The sequence below is a fragment of the Lissotriton vulgaris genome, chromosome 11, assembly GCF_964263255.1.
Source record: "Lissotriton vulgaris chromosome 11, aLisVul1.2, whole genome shotgun sequence".
Taxonomy (NCBI): Eukaryota; Metazoa; Chordata; class Amphibia; order Caudata; family Salamandridae; genus Lissotriton; species Lissotriton vulgaris.
In genome coordinates, this window is record NC_141699.1 from 133,734,842 (window position 1) to 133,754,884 (window position 20,043).

The following is a 20,043-nucleotide window of genomic DNA, read 5'->3' on the forward strand; positions in this document are numbered from 1 at the left end:
CATCAGCCCCAGCAGCCGCAGGGTCAACCTGACCGAAACCCGGGATAGCGGCTGAAAGATGGGAATCAAAGCCTGTATATCCCGGACCCGCCGTTCCGGAGGATAAACCCGAAACTGCGCCGAGTCCAGAGCCGCTCCGATGAAAAGGAGCTTTTGAGAGGGACACAGGTGTGATTTCGGCACATTGATGGAGAACCCCAGGTCGTGCAAGAGGTCTGCCGTCATCTGAAGGTGGTGGACGACTGTCTGGGGCGAGCCCGCCTTCAACAACCAGTCGTCTAGGTAGGGGAAGACTGAAACCCCTAACCTGCGCAGATGGGCTGCGACCACCGCCATCACCTTTGTGAACACCCGTGGGGCGCTGGTAAGGCCGAAGGGGAGCACGATAAACTGAAAGTGCTCCTGGCCTACCGTGAACCGCAGGTAACGCCGGTGGGCCGGCAGGACGGGGATGTGAAAATACGCATCCTGCAAGTCCAACGCTACCATCCAGTCTTGCGGGTCTAGAGCAGCCAAGACCTGAGCTAATGTCAACATCTTGAACTTCTCCTTCCGGAGGAAGCCGTTGACGTTCCGTAGATCCAAGATAGGACGGAGGCCCCCTTTGTCCTTCTTGGGTACCAGAAAGTAGTGGGAATAGCAACCACGCCCTACTTCTGGCCCAGGAACGCGCTCGATGGTCCCCTTGGCCAAGAGGGCCGTAACTTCCTCCTGCAGAAGTGTCAAGTGGTCCTCCGACACACGGTGGTTCTGCGGTGGCATGGCTGGAGGAGTGGTCTCGAAGGGGAGGGGGTAGCCCCTTCGGACGAGTTGCAGCACCCACCTGTCCGATGTGATTGTGCGCCAGCGGGCGTGGTGATGGCGAACCCTGCCACCCACTGGCGTCACATGGGCCTGAAAGCACGGACTAGGAGGATTTGGAGGCAGATGCTGCGGGGGGAGGTGTGGCCTGACCCCGCCGTTGACCCCGACCGCCTCCACGGCGGTTTCCACGGCCGCCACCGCGTTGAAAGGATTGTTGCGGCGCGTGGCTGGCAGCACGTGTGGGGACGCCCTTTCCTTGGCCACGAAAGGAGCGAAACGAACCCGTTTGCTGGTGCTGGGTCGAGAGACCCAAGGACTTGGCCGTGACCCTGGAGTCCTTGAAGCGTTCCAGCGCGTTGTCCGCCTTGTCACCAAACAGGCGACAGCCATCGAACGGCATGTCCATCAAGGCATTCTGGACATCTGCCGAAAAGTTGGCAGATCTCAGCCAGGCGTGGCGACGAATCGCCTCCGCCGTGGACATCGCTCTGCCTAGCGAGTCGGTCGTATCAAGACCACACCGTATGGAATATTTTGCTGCATCTCGGCCCTCAGCCACAGCCTTGCCGAGTTTTGCCCGCACCTCCATGGGGCATTCTGGCAGCAGTTCCACGACCGTATCCCACACAGAGTGGGTGTAGCGGCCCAAGAGGCAAGCGGTGTTGCAAGACCGCAGTCCCAAACTCAGGGACGAGAAGACCTTCTTGCCATACTGGTCATACCTCTTAGATTCCCGGTCGGGCGGGGCCGACGGGAATGCGGTCTGGGAGGTTGAGGCCTGGATCACCAGACTCTCGGGGGTGGGATGGGTGGACAGGAACTTGGGGTCGTCCGGACAAGGACGGTGGCATCTGGCCACGTTCCGATCAACAAGCGAACCTGAAGCGGGCCTGGACCACGTGCCCAACAGAACGTCTGACAAGGCTTCGTTAAACGGCAGCAGTGGCTCCTGTGGGCATGACTGCGGTTTGAAGACCTCAGTGAGGATGTTAGGCCTCACGGCCGCGACGGGGAGCTCAAGGTGTAAGGCCTTGGCAGCCCTCATCAGCACCACTGAATATGCAGCTCCCTCCTCCGACGCCACGGAAGGAGGAGAGACAAAGCCAGGGTTAGGAGAGTCGTCCAGACCACTGGCATCCCCCAATTCACCTGTCCAGTCCACGTCATACTGGCACTCACGTGACAGAGGGTCCTCAGACCCCTCCCAACCTTCCCCGTACTCTTCATCATCTCCATATTCGGAGTCAACGATGTAGACCGGCTCCTCGGGGTTCACAGGCCCCATCGGCGTCGAGCCCGGCGTCGAGCGACGTCGGTCCGACTCCGCGTCCGGATTCGGGGAGGGTATGGGGACGGCGCCGCCCGGAACCGGCGCCGCGCGGGGACGGCGTCGGGGGTAACCCCGATAGAATCGGCGCCGGAGCGGTCGGCAGACCAGCCGGCGTCGACCCCGAAGACCCTTGCGGCGCCGGGGTCGGAGCCGTCGACGGCACCGGGGCCGAAGCACCCGATGGCGTCGAGCCAGGGACACCCGACCCGCTAGGGTCCTCATACGGTAGCACTGGGCCCGAAGGCGCCGTAGGCCCCGTCGGAGAACTGAGCGCCCTCATGGCCATGAGGAACGCCTCAATCTCCTCAGGCGTCGCACCTTGCCCAGGGCAGGCCGCACCGGCGACTCTCGCGGAGCCGCGGGGTTGGGGTCACCCGAACCCCCGGCCGCGTCGCGCGAGCGTCGGGGGGGGAGTCGGGGGTACGATGACGACGCCCCGACTTCTTGTGTTTCTTACCTGAAGAGCCCGACGAATGGTGACGACTTCCGGAGCGCTCGGCGCGGCTCCGCGACCGCTCCCTGGACCTCCGGCCGGACCGGGACCGCTCCCGACGCGGGGCCGACACACGGAGCTCAAGTAGCTTGCGGGACCGCTCCCGTCTAGCCTTGTTAGTGAGAGCCCGGCAGTCGACGCAGGCGTCCACGTCGTGGTCGGGGCCCAGGCACCGGAGACAGAGTCGGTGATGGTCCGTGACCGACATCGTGCGGTCACAACCGTCACAATTCTTGAAACCGGGCATCCTACCAGGCACCAAAAAGAGATTAGAAAGTTAACAAACTTGGTCAAAAGACCGAGTACTGCTCTTCGGATCTGCGCTTACTGGCGCGGAAAAAAGAAGAACTGACGTCAGCGCGCGGAGGCGGCGTCTATATACTCCAGCGACGTCATCACGGCGCACGACGCCGACGACGGACGCAGAGCCGCAGGGGACGCCTGCAGACGACGCCTACCGACGCGCAGGGGTACTGCTACGCAAAGGTTTCCGGATCCAGACGGACGCCTGGGGATAGTCTAAGGTAAGGAATCTAACAGTAACGTGTTTCTTTCAGATATCATAGAACAGCTATTAGGACTTGGTTCCGCAAGCTGCAGACGGGCTCAGCTCATGCCAGAGCACCATCTCACATAATTCCAAGCACTCTGCCTTCAGGATTGTTAAGGCCTGCCATAGGAGTGACTGATAGGAATACATGTGTCCGTTTTAGGGTTAGATATAGGTGTACTATATCTAAAGCAAAGGGTGATTACACCACCTTGCCCCAGCTGTCGTGCAGCCAGTTGTGTCAGATTTAGATGGCTAGCCAGGGGTGGCATAATACATGCTGCAGCCCCTGGTAGGCCCTGGGTACACCTATGCCCTGGGTACAGGGACTGATAAGGTGGCCCAGTACCAATTGGTAAATGCACCTAAGGTACAAGTGTCAATTTAGAGAGAGAACAGCTAGGCTGTGGGTCTGATTAGCAGGCCCACAGCCAGGGAAGTCGTAAACCAGTGAAGCAAAAAGCAAAAAGCAAAAATCTGGGGTGATCATAGGATTGCAGACCCTACTCTCCTACAGTCATCTGCCCGATAGTACGATCTCCTTGATTTATAAGAAATTAATCAACAATCGGGCGGATCTCCTTGTGCGTCTTAGGGAGGCCTGGACTGGAGACGGGTTGGACGACGAGGACTGGCAGTCCGCACTATCCTCCCCGAAAGAGGTTGCCATTCCGGCCCGTCTCGTCCAGCTCAAAATTCTTCACCGCGTGTATGTGACGGGTCCTCGTTTGGTTGCTATGGGTTTTTCTTCGGATGGGTTGTGTAGGAGCGGTTGTGGAATGAGTGCCACCTTCCTTCATATCCTTTGGGAGTGCCGTGATGTTGCGGCGTATTGGCACCGCGTGCATGCTGTAATGGAGTGTGTCACTGGGGTCGCTCTGTTGCCTGAGGCTCGAAGATGTTTGTTGAATGTGTGGGAGCCGAATGACTACAATGTTGCCCAGGCCCGGTGGGCAGCACTTGGGAACATGATTGCCAAAAGGGATATTGCGCAGCTTTGGGGTTCCCAACGGCCTCCCACTGTGTCAGTATGGAAGGAGAACATGGATTGGTGCATGTTTAGAGAGAAGACGGTATATTTGGCTAGGGGCAAGCCTAGGGCGTGGAGTAAAATTTGGGGCCAGTGGAACGCATACCAAGGGAACATCTGTACGCCCCCCCTTCGAAGACATCCCGGACATTTCCCTGTCCCCCTGACCTCTGAGGTTCCTTGACTACTGTATTTTTTTGCTGATTGTCCTGACTTCCCCACTGCCTCCCCCCACCGGTCATCTCTATTGTCCTCCTGATTCTCTATCCGGTATGGTAGGTCTCCCCCACCGGAGCTCGACATCTTCTACAATGTTTCTCGCCTTGAGTTTTGTTCTTTTGTTTTTCTCTTTGTTCCTCTCTAAAAATTAAAAAATATTTGTATCCTGTATACCTCCTGAGTTGGCGAACATGTATCCTGTACTTCTGCTGGACCTCTAGGGATCAGTCGCTGCTTTTTGACGCTACGTAATTGATCTACATGCACTAGCGGCCGGCCCCTGTGGTTGTAGGCCCATATCTGTAATGACGTTGTTTTGCACAATAAAGTTTTTATAAAAAAATGGAAATTGCATCATTTCGGTTTAGTAGTCCCTACCCATATTAATAGTGAAATAAAGTGAAAAAAGGAAAAGAAAGATTTCCAAGCAATGAAATGACATTACAAAAAAGGAAAACAGAAAAACAGAAGAAACAAAGAAAAATTATCAATGAATACTTTATCATATTATTGGTTTAATCTCTAACTAAAGAAAGTTGTTGCCTAGTTTATTTTATCAGTATCATGGCATTTCACAAACATGGGACAGTGCATACAGGCGGTTAATCCATAAGGTTCTATATAATGGACAGAATAGCAGTGCTGGTGTATGGTTGTACTTGCATGTTGGGCAGTAATCATGAATGGAAAACCTTCTGAAGAAACAGTCAGGTCTACTATGCAGTGTTAGCGATCGATAATAAAGTATACCTTTATCTGTTAAATGTGTCGGTTTTGGACCTGGGACCAGTGTGAAGGCAAGTGAATATCAGTGAATATTAAGGAGAGAATCTACGGCGTCATGGAGCTAATCATGACACTGAGTGATGGGGAAAAAAGGCATACTAAAAAAACAAGGTCCTGATAAAGCAAAGTTTTCAATGTTCGATCTAGAAGAGAGATCAAAAAATTAAGGTATAAATGTTAAATAAAGGAGGTAGAGAAACTAGATGGTGGATAAGGAGAAACTGTCATAGGTAATATGGGTATTCCGAATTGTCCGGCAAGCTAAAGTTGTAATGATTGATGTCTAAAAGTAGGTTTAGAGAATAAATTAGAGCCTAATACAATGTTGGGCGGACCGCCACCATCAGTGACACACCACCTGACAGTCATTCCTTCTGTCCGACCGCCGCATTATGATGGGGTACAGACCAATGCCTCTGACAGGATCTACTGATCCTGACTGAGTGGTGGTCAGAATCGAAATCCCTAATGACGGGATTACAATTGTCACCTCAGCGGTCATATTGTAATTGAGCAGTCTGCAATAGCAGACGGCAGTCCAACGACCTGATAACTCAATCAGGCTCAAAGTAACTCAAGTTTTAAAAGTGTCCCAAGGCATGTCCAGAGTGCAGAGGAAAATAGCTCTGTGCTTACCTCCAGAAGTTGGAGGATCGATAATTGCTGCTGTCTTTTGGGGTGCTAAGGTAATTCCTGCGGTTGTCTATTTGGAGACCGTGAGACCTGAGGTTTTTTAGTTATGTTATGTTATAGAATATTTATATAGCGCCTATCACCGCCGGTCTCTAAGCGCTTAACAGAAGAACATAACACACTGGTACCCAAAAAACCCTCAGCTGTTCCACCGCCTAAACTGGCATCAATGCCTTTCTGAATAGATGGGTTTTCAGTTTTTTTCTAAAGGGTAGTAGCTGTGATTCTTCCTTCAGAATGGCCGGGAGCTCATTCCACAGTTACGGGAGAAGAACAGACAGGGCCCTGCCTCCTCTGGTTTTTAGTTTGAACCTTGCTTGAATCAGATTGGAGGTTTTTCCTGAGCGCAGAGGTCTCCCAGGAACATACCTCTTCAAACGTTGCTTAATGTACTCTGGGGCTTTCCCAAAGAGTGCCTTTTAAACTGGACTCGAAATTTCACTGGAAGCCAGTGCAACTTCTGAAGCAGGGGAGTTGCGTGCGAGTTTCTGGGCAGAGAGTGGATCAGCCTTACTGCGTCGTTCTGTACTACCTGCAGCTTCCTCAACAGCTTCTGTGGCAGGCCGAGATATAAGGCGTTGCCATAATCAAGTCTCGAGATGACTGTGGCAGATACGATCGATTGCAGGGTGGAGGAAGATAAGATGGGGACTAGCTTTCGTAATTGCCTCAACACACCTATGCAAGATCCGACCACAGCAGAAACTTGAGGGGCCATCGAGAGGTCCGCATTGATCCTCAGCCCCAGGCTTTTTACCACTGACCCAGGAGAAGGGGTGGTTCCTAACTCTGGGGGCCAATACAGGTCACTCCAGGGATTCTCTCGGTTTCTGATCACCAGCACCTCAGTTTTATCAGCATTTACTTTCAACAGATTGTTAGTCATCCAGTTGACCGTGAAACTGAGAAGGTTCCTCACTTATTCCTGGGCCTCTTTAGTGTCTTTCAGCTGGACCAATAGCTGGGTGTCATCTGCGTAATTGAAGATTTCGCAATTCATACGCATGAGCTCCTCCACCAGCGGTTGTAAATAGATATTGAAAAGCAGGGGGGATAAAGCCGACCCCTGGGGCACCCCCCAAGTCACATCACTGATCCCAGAGAACTGGTCTCCCAGCTGCACTCTCTGAGTTCGTCCTGACAGGAAGGATTTTTTTTTTTTGTGTACTCATTGAGCGCGGCCTGTCACCCAAAGGGCATCCTGGCACTTTGAACTTCGGCAGAACAACACTCACTGCTCAGACAATTTTCGGGAACAGATGCGTTTTCAGCGCTTTCCTAAATGGTAGGTAATCCTTGTGGCTTCTCAGAGAGAGAGGCAGGGAGTTCCAAAGTCTGGCCGCCGCAACACTGAATGAGCGGCCACCCATCCTGACTCTCTGGAACCTCGGGACCACCAACAAGTTGGCCGAAGATGAACGAAGGAGCCGAGAGGCAGAGTACCATGCAAACATGTCGCGAAGTGGTACTGGGCCCTGTTGGTGTACTGCCTTAAACACCAAACACGCAGCCTTATACACCACTCGCAGATGCACCGGGAGCCAATGCAGGTCTCTTAAAGCAAGAGTGGAAGAGCTAGACCTGGCACGCGACAGAGCCAACTTGGCAGCCATGTTCTGCACCCGTTGTAGCTTCCCCACCAGATTTTTTGGGGCCTCCAGAAGCAGCGCATTGCAGTAATCTAAGCGGCTTAGAATAGTGCTGCGAACTACCTCTGGCCTGGCCTGGGCGGGGGGAAGGGGCAGAACTTTACGCAACATGCGTAACAGGATCATGCACGTAGAAGTGGGTTTTTTTACGTGCAAGTCAAGCTGTAGGTTAGGGCCAAAAATAACCTCCAAGTTGCGAGCTGATTCAGCCGCCGCTACTGGTTCCGGAAAGGCAGTGGCCCAGAAGTTCTCTGGAAGATCCCGCGGAATTCGATCATTGGAGCAGTGGAGCACCTCCGTTTTAGAGCTGTTAAATTGGAGGGAGTTGGCCCGAAGCCAAACTGCTGTGGCTGCCATACAGCGATGAAAAGTCTCCAGCGAGACCGCGTTGTTTCCTTCCAGAGAAAAGACCAGCTGGGTGTCGTCAGCATAGTTAAAAGCCGAGACACCAAAAGATTTTATAAGCTGGACCAGGGGGCGAAGATACAGATTGAAAAGTATAGGGCTGATGGCCAAGCCCTGAGGGACCCCCTGTCCCACTTTCCGTGACTCAGAGCGGAATGGAGGAAGCGAAACCAGCTGTTGCCGGCTACCCAGATAAGAAGCCAGCCAATCTCTTGCACTCCCTGTGACCCCACACTCCTCCAGTCTTCTGATGAGGGTTTGATGGCAAACCGTATCGAACACAGCCGACATGTCGAGCAGCACTAAAAATGCTGCCCGACCACTGTCGACACGCGTCCGAAGGTTGTCCAGTACGGTAACCAGTGCTGACTCCGTCCCGTGACCGGGGCGGAAGCCAAACTGTGCCTCGTCAAACCAACCGATGTTCTCTAGAAAGCCTGAGAGCGAGCGGGTCACCCATTTTTCCATGATCTTAATAGGAAATGGGAGCAGGGAGATTGGCCTGTAGTTGGAAAGACAGGCAGGGTCTAACGTTGGCTTCTTAAGCAGTGGAGAAACTACTGCTAGCTTCCAGCAGTCAGGAACCCGAGCCGACTCCAAAGACTGGAGGCAGATGGCGTGCAACGGCGGGAAAAGTTCTGCGTGGAAGACCTTCCAAAATTTGGGAGGTAGTGGGTCGAGCGGAGAGCCCGAGGCAACCGTGTGTGCCAAGCTACAAAATTCCTCATAAGAGGGACAGGGAAACTGTCTTAGTTGGGGTCGACTGGATAGAAAGTCCGGAGCTCCCAAGCAAAGACCTAGGTCACTCGAATGGGGTCGACTGGGTGTTCCGTCCGGAGCTCCCACTCCAAGCGTACCCTGTGAAGGAGCTGCATCAGTCGGCTGGGGTCGACTGGGTGACCCGTTCGGAGCTCCCGCGCCAGGACAAAGCCCGACTGACCGGGGTCGACTGAGCGGGCTAACCGGAGCTCCCAGACCGGGGGCCGCGGGCAGAGGGTTTTTTAAGCCCTCTAGGATCTTAGCAGTCTTCTCCTCAAAAGCACCCGCCAGTGCATCGCACAGGGCCTGCGACGCCACGACCATGTTGGCCACACAGGCTGGATGAGACAAGTCCCTGACAATTTTGAACAGGGCTTGAGATTTATTAGGCGCCTTATTCAAGGTGGATTCCAAAAAGGCCGCCTTTGCCAACTTGATCTGCGCCTTATAGCCCTGCAGTGCGAGCCTAAACGAGGCCTTTGCCGATAGCAAATACTGCTTCCTCCACGCCCGCTCAGCGCGTGGAGGATTCCAGCCACTTAAGCACCTAGCCTGTGATCCCCAGCTTCGCGATACGGTCCAGCAAGATGGTGTGGTTGACCTATCAAAAGCCGCCGATAAGTCTAAGAGAATCAGGGCGCATGGCTGTTTATTGTCTGCCCTGACTCTCAGCTCATCGGCGGCCGAGGCCATGACTAATTCTGTGCTATGTTGGGGCCGAAACCCAGCCTGCCTGGCATGAAGGAGATGGTGTTCCTCCAGATGACCGGCTAATGTGCTCAGGACGTGTTTTTCTAGGATCTTGTTCAGGAATGGTCACTGCAAGATAGGCCTATAGTTTTTTAAGGCTTTCGTGTCCGTTCCTGATTTCTTTAGACGTGGGGAGACCCTAGCTTCTTTCATCTGAGTTGGAAGATAGCCTGCTTTCAGTGAGTTGTTCAGTAGACTCAGCACCTGGGGCTGGATGCCTGGCAAGGCCATTTTAAAAATTTGCGGACCTTTGATTTAGTGTTGTTGCAAACGTCAAGTAATAGTATGTGACGGGAAGGCAGCCATAACAGGACAAGGAAAGTGGTTGGATAAGGCTGTAATTTTGTAATGGGTGGGGTTAATATGTGAAAATGTCTATTGAAAGGCACGGTTAGGGAGTGAAGCGAAATATACCTCAGGTAGGTAAACATTAGAAGGAGCTTCTCATTAGGGGGAGCCCAGCCAGTCCAGTTGTAATAAATATGGTGATCTACGTATGATCTTAAAAAGATCCTGGAATGAAATGGAAAAAGACAAAAGAGTGATGACCAACTTGTAATAGCCAACGTTAAGCAGTAAGTTATTTTATAATGCAAACATTGCAATGGAAGGTTTCTTATTATTCATTGTTATAAAGCAAAAATGGAGTTTCCTCCAGTTACACTAAGTCAATACATATTGTTAACTATCTAGCATAGTTGTTGCTTAGTTTCTAAGTGGATGGTACTAAGTAAAAACATTCTGTTGGCATCAGATGTCTACTGTCTCATATGAGGATGTAACATGGGCGTTTGTTTTTACTTTCCTAAAGCCACAAATGCATTTCTGCATCTTCGTTCAATCCAGTTTCGGTGGTACCCAATCTGAGTACAAGTTCACTTTCTCGTCTCTTCAGGACATATTCTTTAGTTCCACCTGAAGAATGTGCCTTGATGTGTTCTGATAAAAAGAAATTGAAGTTGTTTGGTTCGGATGAAACTGGTTGTAATGTTCGGTGAGTGGAGGATCATCTTCTGGTTTGTTGATATTTGTATAGTGTTCCAGTATTCTGCCTCATAGGGGTCTGATAGTCCTGCCAGTATATAACTGGTTGCATGGGCATTCACTTATGTAGATGATGTGGTTACTACTGCAATGTATCCAATCTGTATTCTCTGGCATGTAATCTCAGATGTTGGTGAGAAAACTTTATTTTTGTTGAGTCCAAGTTTGTAGACTCCACAGTTATGACATGCGTATAAACACATCGAGACAAAGTGGACGCTCCTGATAAGACCACCGCAATAGTGAAAGTTGCTCATTCCAGTAGATAATATAAGACCACCATTCTCGCTTTCATTAAGAAGTCATCCTACAAAAGGCTACATCAACCTGGCACAAAAGTCCATTTCTACCAGTCGATCAATTTACATGTTCCAAGTCCCAAAACTGCCACCTGAATCCTTTGAGGATTCAGACGTTTTAATTATTAAATTGACCCATTGGCTTAGGTTAGAGCCTAACTGTCTTTCAGTGGTTAGATCGGACATTGTGCATGCAAAAAGAAGTTCACCTAATCTATTCTCACATGATTACATACAAGTTATCTTGTGTTCAAATCATATGGTTGAAAATCTTATTAATTTTTGAATTGCGCACTTGTCATCTTGTAGGGATTACATCTTTGGGAATAAGGCCGAAAGCTGTGGTACTCCCCCCCTGTGGTACTCCAACCTCTTTGTCTGTTGCCACATCTAACCTGGAGGAAAGTTATTGACTAAGAAACAAATTTGAACTGAATCATTGTTTGTCTAACAAGAACATTCTTTGAAAAGTGATCAATGCAAACTCTAAGGTGACTATTAATGGTAACTGTATTCCACCCATAAACAAATATGATTTAAGTCAGGTTTTTGACAATGAGAGTGACCCTTTGATAAACTGCTGCACTTTAGAAAATATATCTGTACAGTAATATATGGCCAACGTAGACAACGTCTTGAAAGGCGATAGTTCCAGCAGCAGCAATTGTCCACTAGGTATCATTCGGTTATTATTATGGGATGTAGTGGGACTAGGCTCAAAGCTGGTTGATTCAAATTGGGTGTCAATTTTTGAAAAACATGACATTTGTATGCTACAAGAAACATGGGCCACAGAAAAAGTTTTTATAGAAGGGTTTACTACATTACGCGTAGAAGTAAAGCCTGCAGAGCGATTTGGTAGAGCAATGGGGGGCCTTATGATATTAGTCAGAAATGGGTATATCAGCTCGCTTACATTAATGGACATAGATTGCTCTGATTTAATGGGGATTATTGTGATTTTTGCAACAGGTATACGTTTGGCATTTATAAACATCTATGTTAAACAACAGGGGCAACTCTGCATAATGATTCCCTGTTCTGAAAAATAGAAAGGTATCAATTATTTTTTCACCAACGATTCACTTCTTATTTCTGAATCACCTATAGGCCTCATTTAATCAATACATTTTTATGTTTCTGTAGATCTAGGGGCCTGGAATTAAATGTAAATACAACCAAATTTATGGTGTTTTGTAAAGTGTGAGTAAAATTTTAACATTCAAGTAGGCAGTGAAACTTTAGAAAGTAGACATAATTTTGAATACTTAGGGGTTAGATTCATGGAGAACTTTAAGTAAGCAAGCCAAATAAGTACTCTTGTAATTGACCATAGGTCCAATGCCATTATTAGATTTCACAAGCAAACATCAAATGCAGTTTCACCACCGCTGGAAATTTGTCCTGCCAAGGCCCAATGTGTGGTGCTTTATGGCGCTATGATTTGGGGTTGTGTTGACACTCATTTACTATCTATAGCTGAAAACAATGTTATTAGAAAGGTGCTTTCAGTTCCAACTAGCTCATCCCTTACCCCACTATATTTCGATATGGGATTGAAAAGAACTGCTGACCAGGCTGTATTAAAAATTCTAGTGCATCGGGTCAGTCTTTGGACCACTCCTGAGCTAGGAGATTATAATGATTTAGTTAAAGACTTATTAAAAGTTCCAGGAGCCAGGTCCCTTTCTTTGCTTAAATGTGTGTGTGTGGTTGGGAAAATTGTTTTTTACAAAGTTTATTGGGCTGAGCCAACTGAAATTTGTAAAGCAGTAGTTTGAAAGCACGCTATTGGGATTCCATTAACAATGGCTACATAACAAATAGCTCAAAAGGTTCCCTGGCCAATCTGTTTTTAGATTTTAAGCCGTTTCCTGTTTTTGAGCAATTTCTAGATTTAGGGGGCCATTACGTTGTCAGGTGGAATTACTTCCGCCCAACACCGCATCGGTAATGGGACTGACCAACACCCGGTCGGCGGTCCCAACCACCCCATTAGGATGCGACTGAACACTATTCGGTCGCATTCCTATATTTTTCCATGGGAGCATGAATTCTGGATGTAAACCGGCCGTAATGCAGGCTCCCTTAGTAAAATAGGAGGTGTGGTTCATCCCTGTACCCTGTGGCAGACGCCTCATGGTGCCAGCCACAAAGTGCAGTGATCAACTGAGGGCACCATGCCCCCTTGGCCTCCAACCGGAGGACTTATACCCAAGGGGGCCCTGCTGGGGTCCCCCAAAGATGTTTTCCGACATGTTTTCCATGTCAGACAGGCCGGCATGGAAAACATGTCAAACAGTCATCGTAATCTCAAGGGCGGAAATACCCGCCCTTGAGATTACTTGCCACATCCCGACTGACAGGTTGCAATTCCGATGGCTGTATCCTAATAAGCCGGTCAGAATTGAAACCGGAATCAGAATTTAAACCGATGATGAGGCCCGTAAAGTCTCCAACCACCATAATTGGCTCCTTAATATTTTCTCCTCTTGCCAAGAGTCTCAACATGCGTTTTTGCCATGGAACCCACCCACTAAGATTGTTTTCCCATAAATGGCGTCTGGAACAAGACTCCATTGCTTGTCCAGCGTGTAGCTCAACTAATGAGAATGAGATGCACAATATTTGTTTGCCCTGAATACCACATTTCTTGACGCAAATTGATTTGTCCGATTTCTCATGATATAGGAACAACTAGACATCTAGTAGCTTTTAGGATCTTAAAAAGCAATACCTCTCCAAAAAATGTATGTGCAGTAAGTAGGTTTTTACAAGCATTTTGGCACAAAATGGACACATTTCTAAAAGCGGTCATTTAATGCTTGTTTCAATATTGTCAGTAACTTCTTTCTTTGTAATTTTGATCAGCTTTTTAAAGATTATATTAATATGCATAAATCTTAAAACTCTGAGATTTAAATATTCTCTAAGATGTTATCAGGAAATTGTTAATACAAATGTTCTTGCCCCTTGCACACAACTGCACTGATCTTCCTTGTACTGCAAGGATATAATTATTATTTTTACATATTCTTCCTTTGGGTTACAACGAAGTATGTTTGAATTGCTATTGCATATTTGATGTTTTTATATCTAATTTTTATAGTGTCTTTCTAATGTGTGTGTGTATACTGTCAAGTATTATTATTATAACTGATTATATTAATGAAGATATGTCTAGGCAGGGCTTGTGTGTGGACTTTCCTTTATTTGAAATAAAGTCAAGGATACATTACACGGCTTGCCTATAAAAAGGTGATTTACAGCGTCTTGTGTCAAAAACATCTGATTGGCAGAGTACTTGTTTGAGGTTTTTGGCACTGCAAAAATCTAATAGTGTGTAATTGACAATGACATTATTAATGGATGGGTTATGTATAAGTAGGTGCCAGTGTCGTCTGTGAATCTTTCTGTCTGGGAAATGTCCATGTTGATAATCTGTCATAAATCCCATTCTATTTTGTGGTTTTAGTTGTTCTTTTGGAGATCTAGATAGTACCAGATCTTTGTATTTTTTCTGGTCTATTTAATTTGGAGGTGATTCCACTGACATCCCCTTTGTTCAAGGCACACCATCAGCTCTTCTAATTTTGTTCAGTAAAGTTCGTAATGATCCTGATTTTAATAGTACTTTATGGGTGGCAACTGTCTGCTAATAGGATAGATATGCCAGCTCTATCCTACGGGCAGATAGCTGCTATCCCCAAATTATGATCAACAATATTACTAATTGTGAACATGAATGTATTATTAGAAATTATAGTGAGGACAAACTTTACTGAACAAAATTAGAAGAGAACTGATGGCATACCTGGAACAAAGAGGGTTATGAAGAAATCGCCGCCAATCATGCAATTAGTAACATGAGTTACTCATTTATTTTCTAAACCTTCTTTTAGATCACCAATCATTACAGCTTTCATGTGCTGGACAATTTGGAATTCCCATATTACCAAAATGATTTTCTCCTTATCGACCAATCGGTTTCTCTACCTCCTTTTATTTAACATATATACCATAATATTTCAATCTCTCTTCTACATCAAACATTGAAAACTTTATTTAATCAGGATCTTGGTATTTTGGTAGCCCTTTAGCCCTTTATTTCCCCGTCACTTAGCATGAGGATTAAATTCTCAGTTTAGGGGCTCATTACCATGTGGGGCGGAAAGCCTCCGCCAAACACCGTCTCGGACTCTGGACCGATCGACTTGTGATTGGCGGTTCCGTCCACCGAATTACGATGCGATCGAACACTGTTCAGTCGGATTACCATTGTTTACTGTGGGAGCTCGTGTTATGCCCGAGAACCGTCCGTAACACAGGCTCTAATGGGTAAATGGTATGTGTGTGTGGAACACGCTGCACCCTATCGCAGGCACCCCATTGTGCCTGCCACGCAGTGCAGGGTTTTAAAGGCAGGTTCTTTAGGTATCCCCTCAGCCACCAACCATAGGCTGCAGGGGTCATGGGGCCCTGCCAGGGTCCCCCAAAGTCACTTTCCGACAGCCTCTCATCTTGGACAGGCAGACACGGAAAGACTGTTGGAAACCAACATCGTAATCCAACGGCAGAAACGTCCTCCACAGGGGGTATCGTGCGGTTCCAACCGACATGAATAATCAGAGAGTCGGTCAACACCAAATCGGAATAACAGGCAGGTGAATGTTCTGACCGCAAACATTGTAACTGGGCGGTCAGACTGTAAACCGACCAAGTCAGTCGGAAGAGCTCTGACAAGGGAGATTCTGATTGTCGGGCGGAGGCTTTCTGCCAGACATCGCATTGAGACCCTTAATATTCACTTCACCTCACATTAGCCCGAGCAACGAAACAGACTAATTTAATAGATACTGATATACTTTACAATTCCTATTGCTAGAACTGCATAATAGAGCTGATTGTTTTTTCGCAAGGTTGTCCATGCATAATTACTGTCCAACATGCATGTACATCAAAACATCAGCACTGCTCTGCCACCTCATTATTTAGAACCTTATGGATCAACCACTTGTGCGCAGGGCCTCATGTTTGTGAAATGCTTTGACACTGATGCAATTTCTGTACTGGCTGAACCAATGATATGATAATATATTAATTGTGATTTTTTTTTGGTAATTTCTGTATTTCTGTTTGTCCTTTTTGTGATGCTTGGAAAAAGTTCTTTTCTATTTTTCTCTTTGTTATTTAACTCATAATATGGATATAGCTAATACGCGGAAATAATGCAGTTTCCATTTTTGTTTCTATTTATTTAAAATCTAGTAACACTTGTCAAAATATTATTGCATTCACTTAGGGTGCTATGGAATATATACACACCCTTGAAAAAGATAGGAGACTGCGCACCGCAAGGGCGAAACACGTCTCAGTTGGTCACAATTCTCAAATGTGTGTGCCAAATCAATAATGTTTGAAAACCATCAAGAATTACAAAAAATAATACACCACTACAACATTAAATGATAGATCAATATACTGAATATTTATTGTTCTCAGAATAATCCATTTTGGAACTTGGATTTATATATTACGCAAGACTAACCTATACTCTTGGTTATTATCTGTTAAAATTTGTGGTTCTTCAGAGGCATAACCGACCAATAAATTAGTAATCTGGGGCACTATATTTAGCCCTTTCTCTACGACATAAATTCCCTAGAGCACTAAGTCTTACTCTCATTGAAAGATGTCGTACTATATTTTTAGTTGATTGCCATATCAATGGTTTTAAATGTATAAACCTAATTTTACTATTTTATAACATTATTTGTTACACCTGGGTGTTATGGTTTAATGCACTAAAAATGTATCAATTAATTAATAATCATGATGTGCAGAAACGAGAAAGCAAAGATATTTTACATCGGTGAACTCAGATGCAAACCTTCCCAGATACCATAGTGATGCAGCCTGCCATGTAAACTGGGACATGTTTTTCTGTAACCTGGCAAACCAGCCTAGAGGCCCAGTGCATCCACTGTGGAAATCTATGTGCAACCATATGACACCATATTTAAATTCAGGTGGCTTCCCTCAAGCCGTCATCCTTTCAGGTGAAAACTAAATGTTGGCAATAATAGCGCCTGTACCTACGCTTAGAGACAATTCAGTCTTTTCTTCAATGACGTAACCAATCTAACAGAGTGGTGAAGGCACAACGACAGAAAGACTCAACATGAAATCAGTAATGAGCTAATACCAAAACAGCTAAACCCTGCATGACATTCAAATCATAAAGTGGAGTAAGGCTTTCCAGAGATTGATGGTAGGAGGAGAAGCCAGTGGTTGTTCTGCTTCTATCACACAAGTAAGGGCTTCTCTTCAGAATGTAAGAATTAGTAACAATTTCAAGATCCTCAAGTGGAAGGCAGTTGTGCATCTTTTTGAGGACTGGAAACATACAGAATAGTGGCCTTCACAACCCCACTTTAGGTGCAACAGATCTTTCAGGGGAACAATATGTGGCTCTCGTTTGGAACCTTGCATACACAAGATAATAAAAACAATATCATAGGGCTTCTGGGATTTTCCAGTAACATGGATTCCATGGAAGGAGAAGTGTGGCTCAATGGTTAGAGTGGCAGACCCTGATGCAGAGGTCTAGCCCGGGACAGGGGTTCAATTCCCCGCCTCGGCGGGTCTTGGGCTCAAAATTCCACAGACCTGATAATTCTCGCCTCGGTGCCTATTCCAATCATAGAGTCCAACTCTGCAACTCTGGGCAATAGCTTGCTTAATCTCCACAACGGCCCCCACAACGCTAAGGATGCCTGGCCTTCGCCCTGGGGGCACCCAGGAGTGGACGCCTCACAGGGAAAGCCAGGACGGGTTCCACAGCGGTATTCGTACAAGCGCCTTGAGACCCTTGCGGGTGAGTAGTGCGCTATACAAGTATCAATTTACAATTTACATAGACCAGAATTGCTATTTGATATATGGCTAGGAGTTTAGCGACTAGACAGCACCCTGAAAAGAAAGCCCTTGTAACTATGAGACCTCCCAAACTACGGGTGTACCATGATCGTCTGACACTCAAAGTCAAAAACAAATCTACAGGAAAAATCTCTCAGTTCTACACTTCCCAACTCCTACATCACAAACAAAAAACAGAACAGAAGGATCAGAAATAAACTCCTGTTTCACAGAAAAGCAGTGAATTGAAATAGGCAGTCTACAGTTGCCTGTACACGAGAGGACAGCGAGTCAGCCCCTCTTGATGGGATTTGGGGGAAGAACATGAGGGAATACTTTGTATTTGCACAGGACATTCTCTGCAATCCCAATAGCTAATCGGATACATGTCAATCGCCGCAAATCGGACTCCTCCTGGCTGACAGTATGATGCGGAGAACTGACCGAATAGGATACTAAGTTACATCTCTGGTTTAAATTTTGTGAAAACTGAGCCTTCAAATTACAGAAATCCACCCGCACCAGAATATAGGAGATTAAACCCCGATTATGGGCAATATTTTTTCCAAACCTTCAATATAGTAAATGCACAAAAAGTAAGAAGAATGATAGCTGTTCTGTTTCTTATTTTTCACTTGGTAAATATTTGACCTAACTGTTTACTTTGTTTTGTGCAGTTTAATATTGTCCTACATATCCTCTGGCAGGTAATCACTGATAACATAGTGCTACATTATGTCATTTGTGTTTAACAATATGCAATAACAGTATTTCTAATAAGAAAAATACAAAAATCATAGCAAAGAAAATCATCAAATGTTTTCCAGTTGCAACATTTTTAAATATACTGCTGCATATTTACTTACTGGTTCAATTATGGAACGACGAGGTAGGTTGGGGGCTCCAGCAGTTGTTTTCACTATTAGGTTTCTTTTCAGAAGTCCTGGAAGTATAGTTTCTGTGTTTTCTTTCCACTCATCATATTTTTTATCTTCATATTGCTTCATTTTCTTGGCTACTTCCAAATATTTAGCTTTAACCTGTCACAGAAATGCCAAAATAGTCATGTTTTGAAAGTGGTCGTTAGTGAAAGATAAGGAGTAGTCACGGCTGGCTAGTGTCCAATTTACAAAAGTCTAAACACAAGATTCTTCCGTAAGGAGTTTTTTTTTTAACAATACAAAAAAACATGCATTTTATTTTTTTTCTTTGATGTGACATACTGTAATTTATACAGTGAATATCCATTTTTTAGATCTTAGTTAAAAAGCACACAATAGGGTTCATATACAAGATACACATCTCATTATCCAACAGAAACCACAAATCCACTTCTAGTACAGAAAAGTGGTGACTATAGTCAACCAGAAAATCCAGTGAACTGCTCCAAAACGGTCTTTTTAATCCATACTCATTTTTCTTGGTGGCATATCTCAATTGGAATGTTAAAGAAAAATTGTAGTGGGTATGTTGTCGATGTTTCAGTCTCTATTGTCATGAATTACACAAGGCCATCTTCAGGACATAGTTTTCATAATACAACAATGACCAACCCTGTCTTACACAATCAAGTATCTTTGTTATGAGCAGAAAATAAAACAATGCTGAGAACAAGGTCCCTCGCAAATAGGCAAATGTGTACAAAGCTATCCTATCCTCACCAGGCTGTTCTGGTGAGTGCTGCTGTGAGCACAAACATGTTTGGTGCCAAAGTACCTGGTGGCAGCACCACACTTTATAGCAGAGACAGAAAGGCTGTGAGTCTTGATCCCATGGCAATTGGAGGACACGCTGTTGAAAAGCACATGCAGAGTCATGAAAGTTGTGGAGGGTATTCCATCGCCAATAGACATCTCTTGGAAGCATTATCATCGAGTATTAGGAAAGGGTGTACATATCTGATGCGTCCTGCAGGCAGCCATCTTGGATGGGTTCCCTCACGTAAAGGTGGTCCCACTCAAGATCAATTTTGCTCAGTATCTTGGAAAAAGCGGTGAGAGAAGAGTAGTAGTTCAGAGCTCGCGCCTCGGTGCTTGTGACAAGCTCGGCTCGTCATGCTGTACGGTGGCGCTGTGCTCATGACGAGCTGAGCTCGTCATGACCATGCCTGTTTAATGGAACGCCCAGTACAGCAAGGGAATTATCCCCGCGTGGGCGTTCCACAGTGGTTATGACGAACTCAGCTCGTCATGAGCACAGCGCCACTGTGCCTCATGACGAGCTGAGCGCGTCATGAGCATCGATGTGGTTAAAGAAATGGAATATGATAACTAATCATTGTCGTCGTGCATGAATAGATATCTGGGGGAGCTCC

The 20,043-nt window shown here is 46.5% G+C and overlaps 1 protein-coding gene across 1 annotated transcript in view; it reads right to left on the reverse strand.

Annotated features, from left to right (window-relative positions):
• Window positions 1–20,043, reverse strand: part of DNAH10 (dynein axonemal heavy chain 10) — a 1,963,751-nt gene that overhangs the window by 1,576,814 nt on the left and 366,894 nt on the right. Inside the window, exon 14 of the mRNA XM_086942901.1 lies at window positions 18,596–18,769. Within this exon, the coding sequence (XP_086799027.1) occupies window positions 18,596–18,769 (174 nt within the window). The remainder of the gene's footprint in view (window positions 1–18,595; window positions 18,770–20,043) is intronic.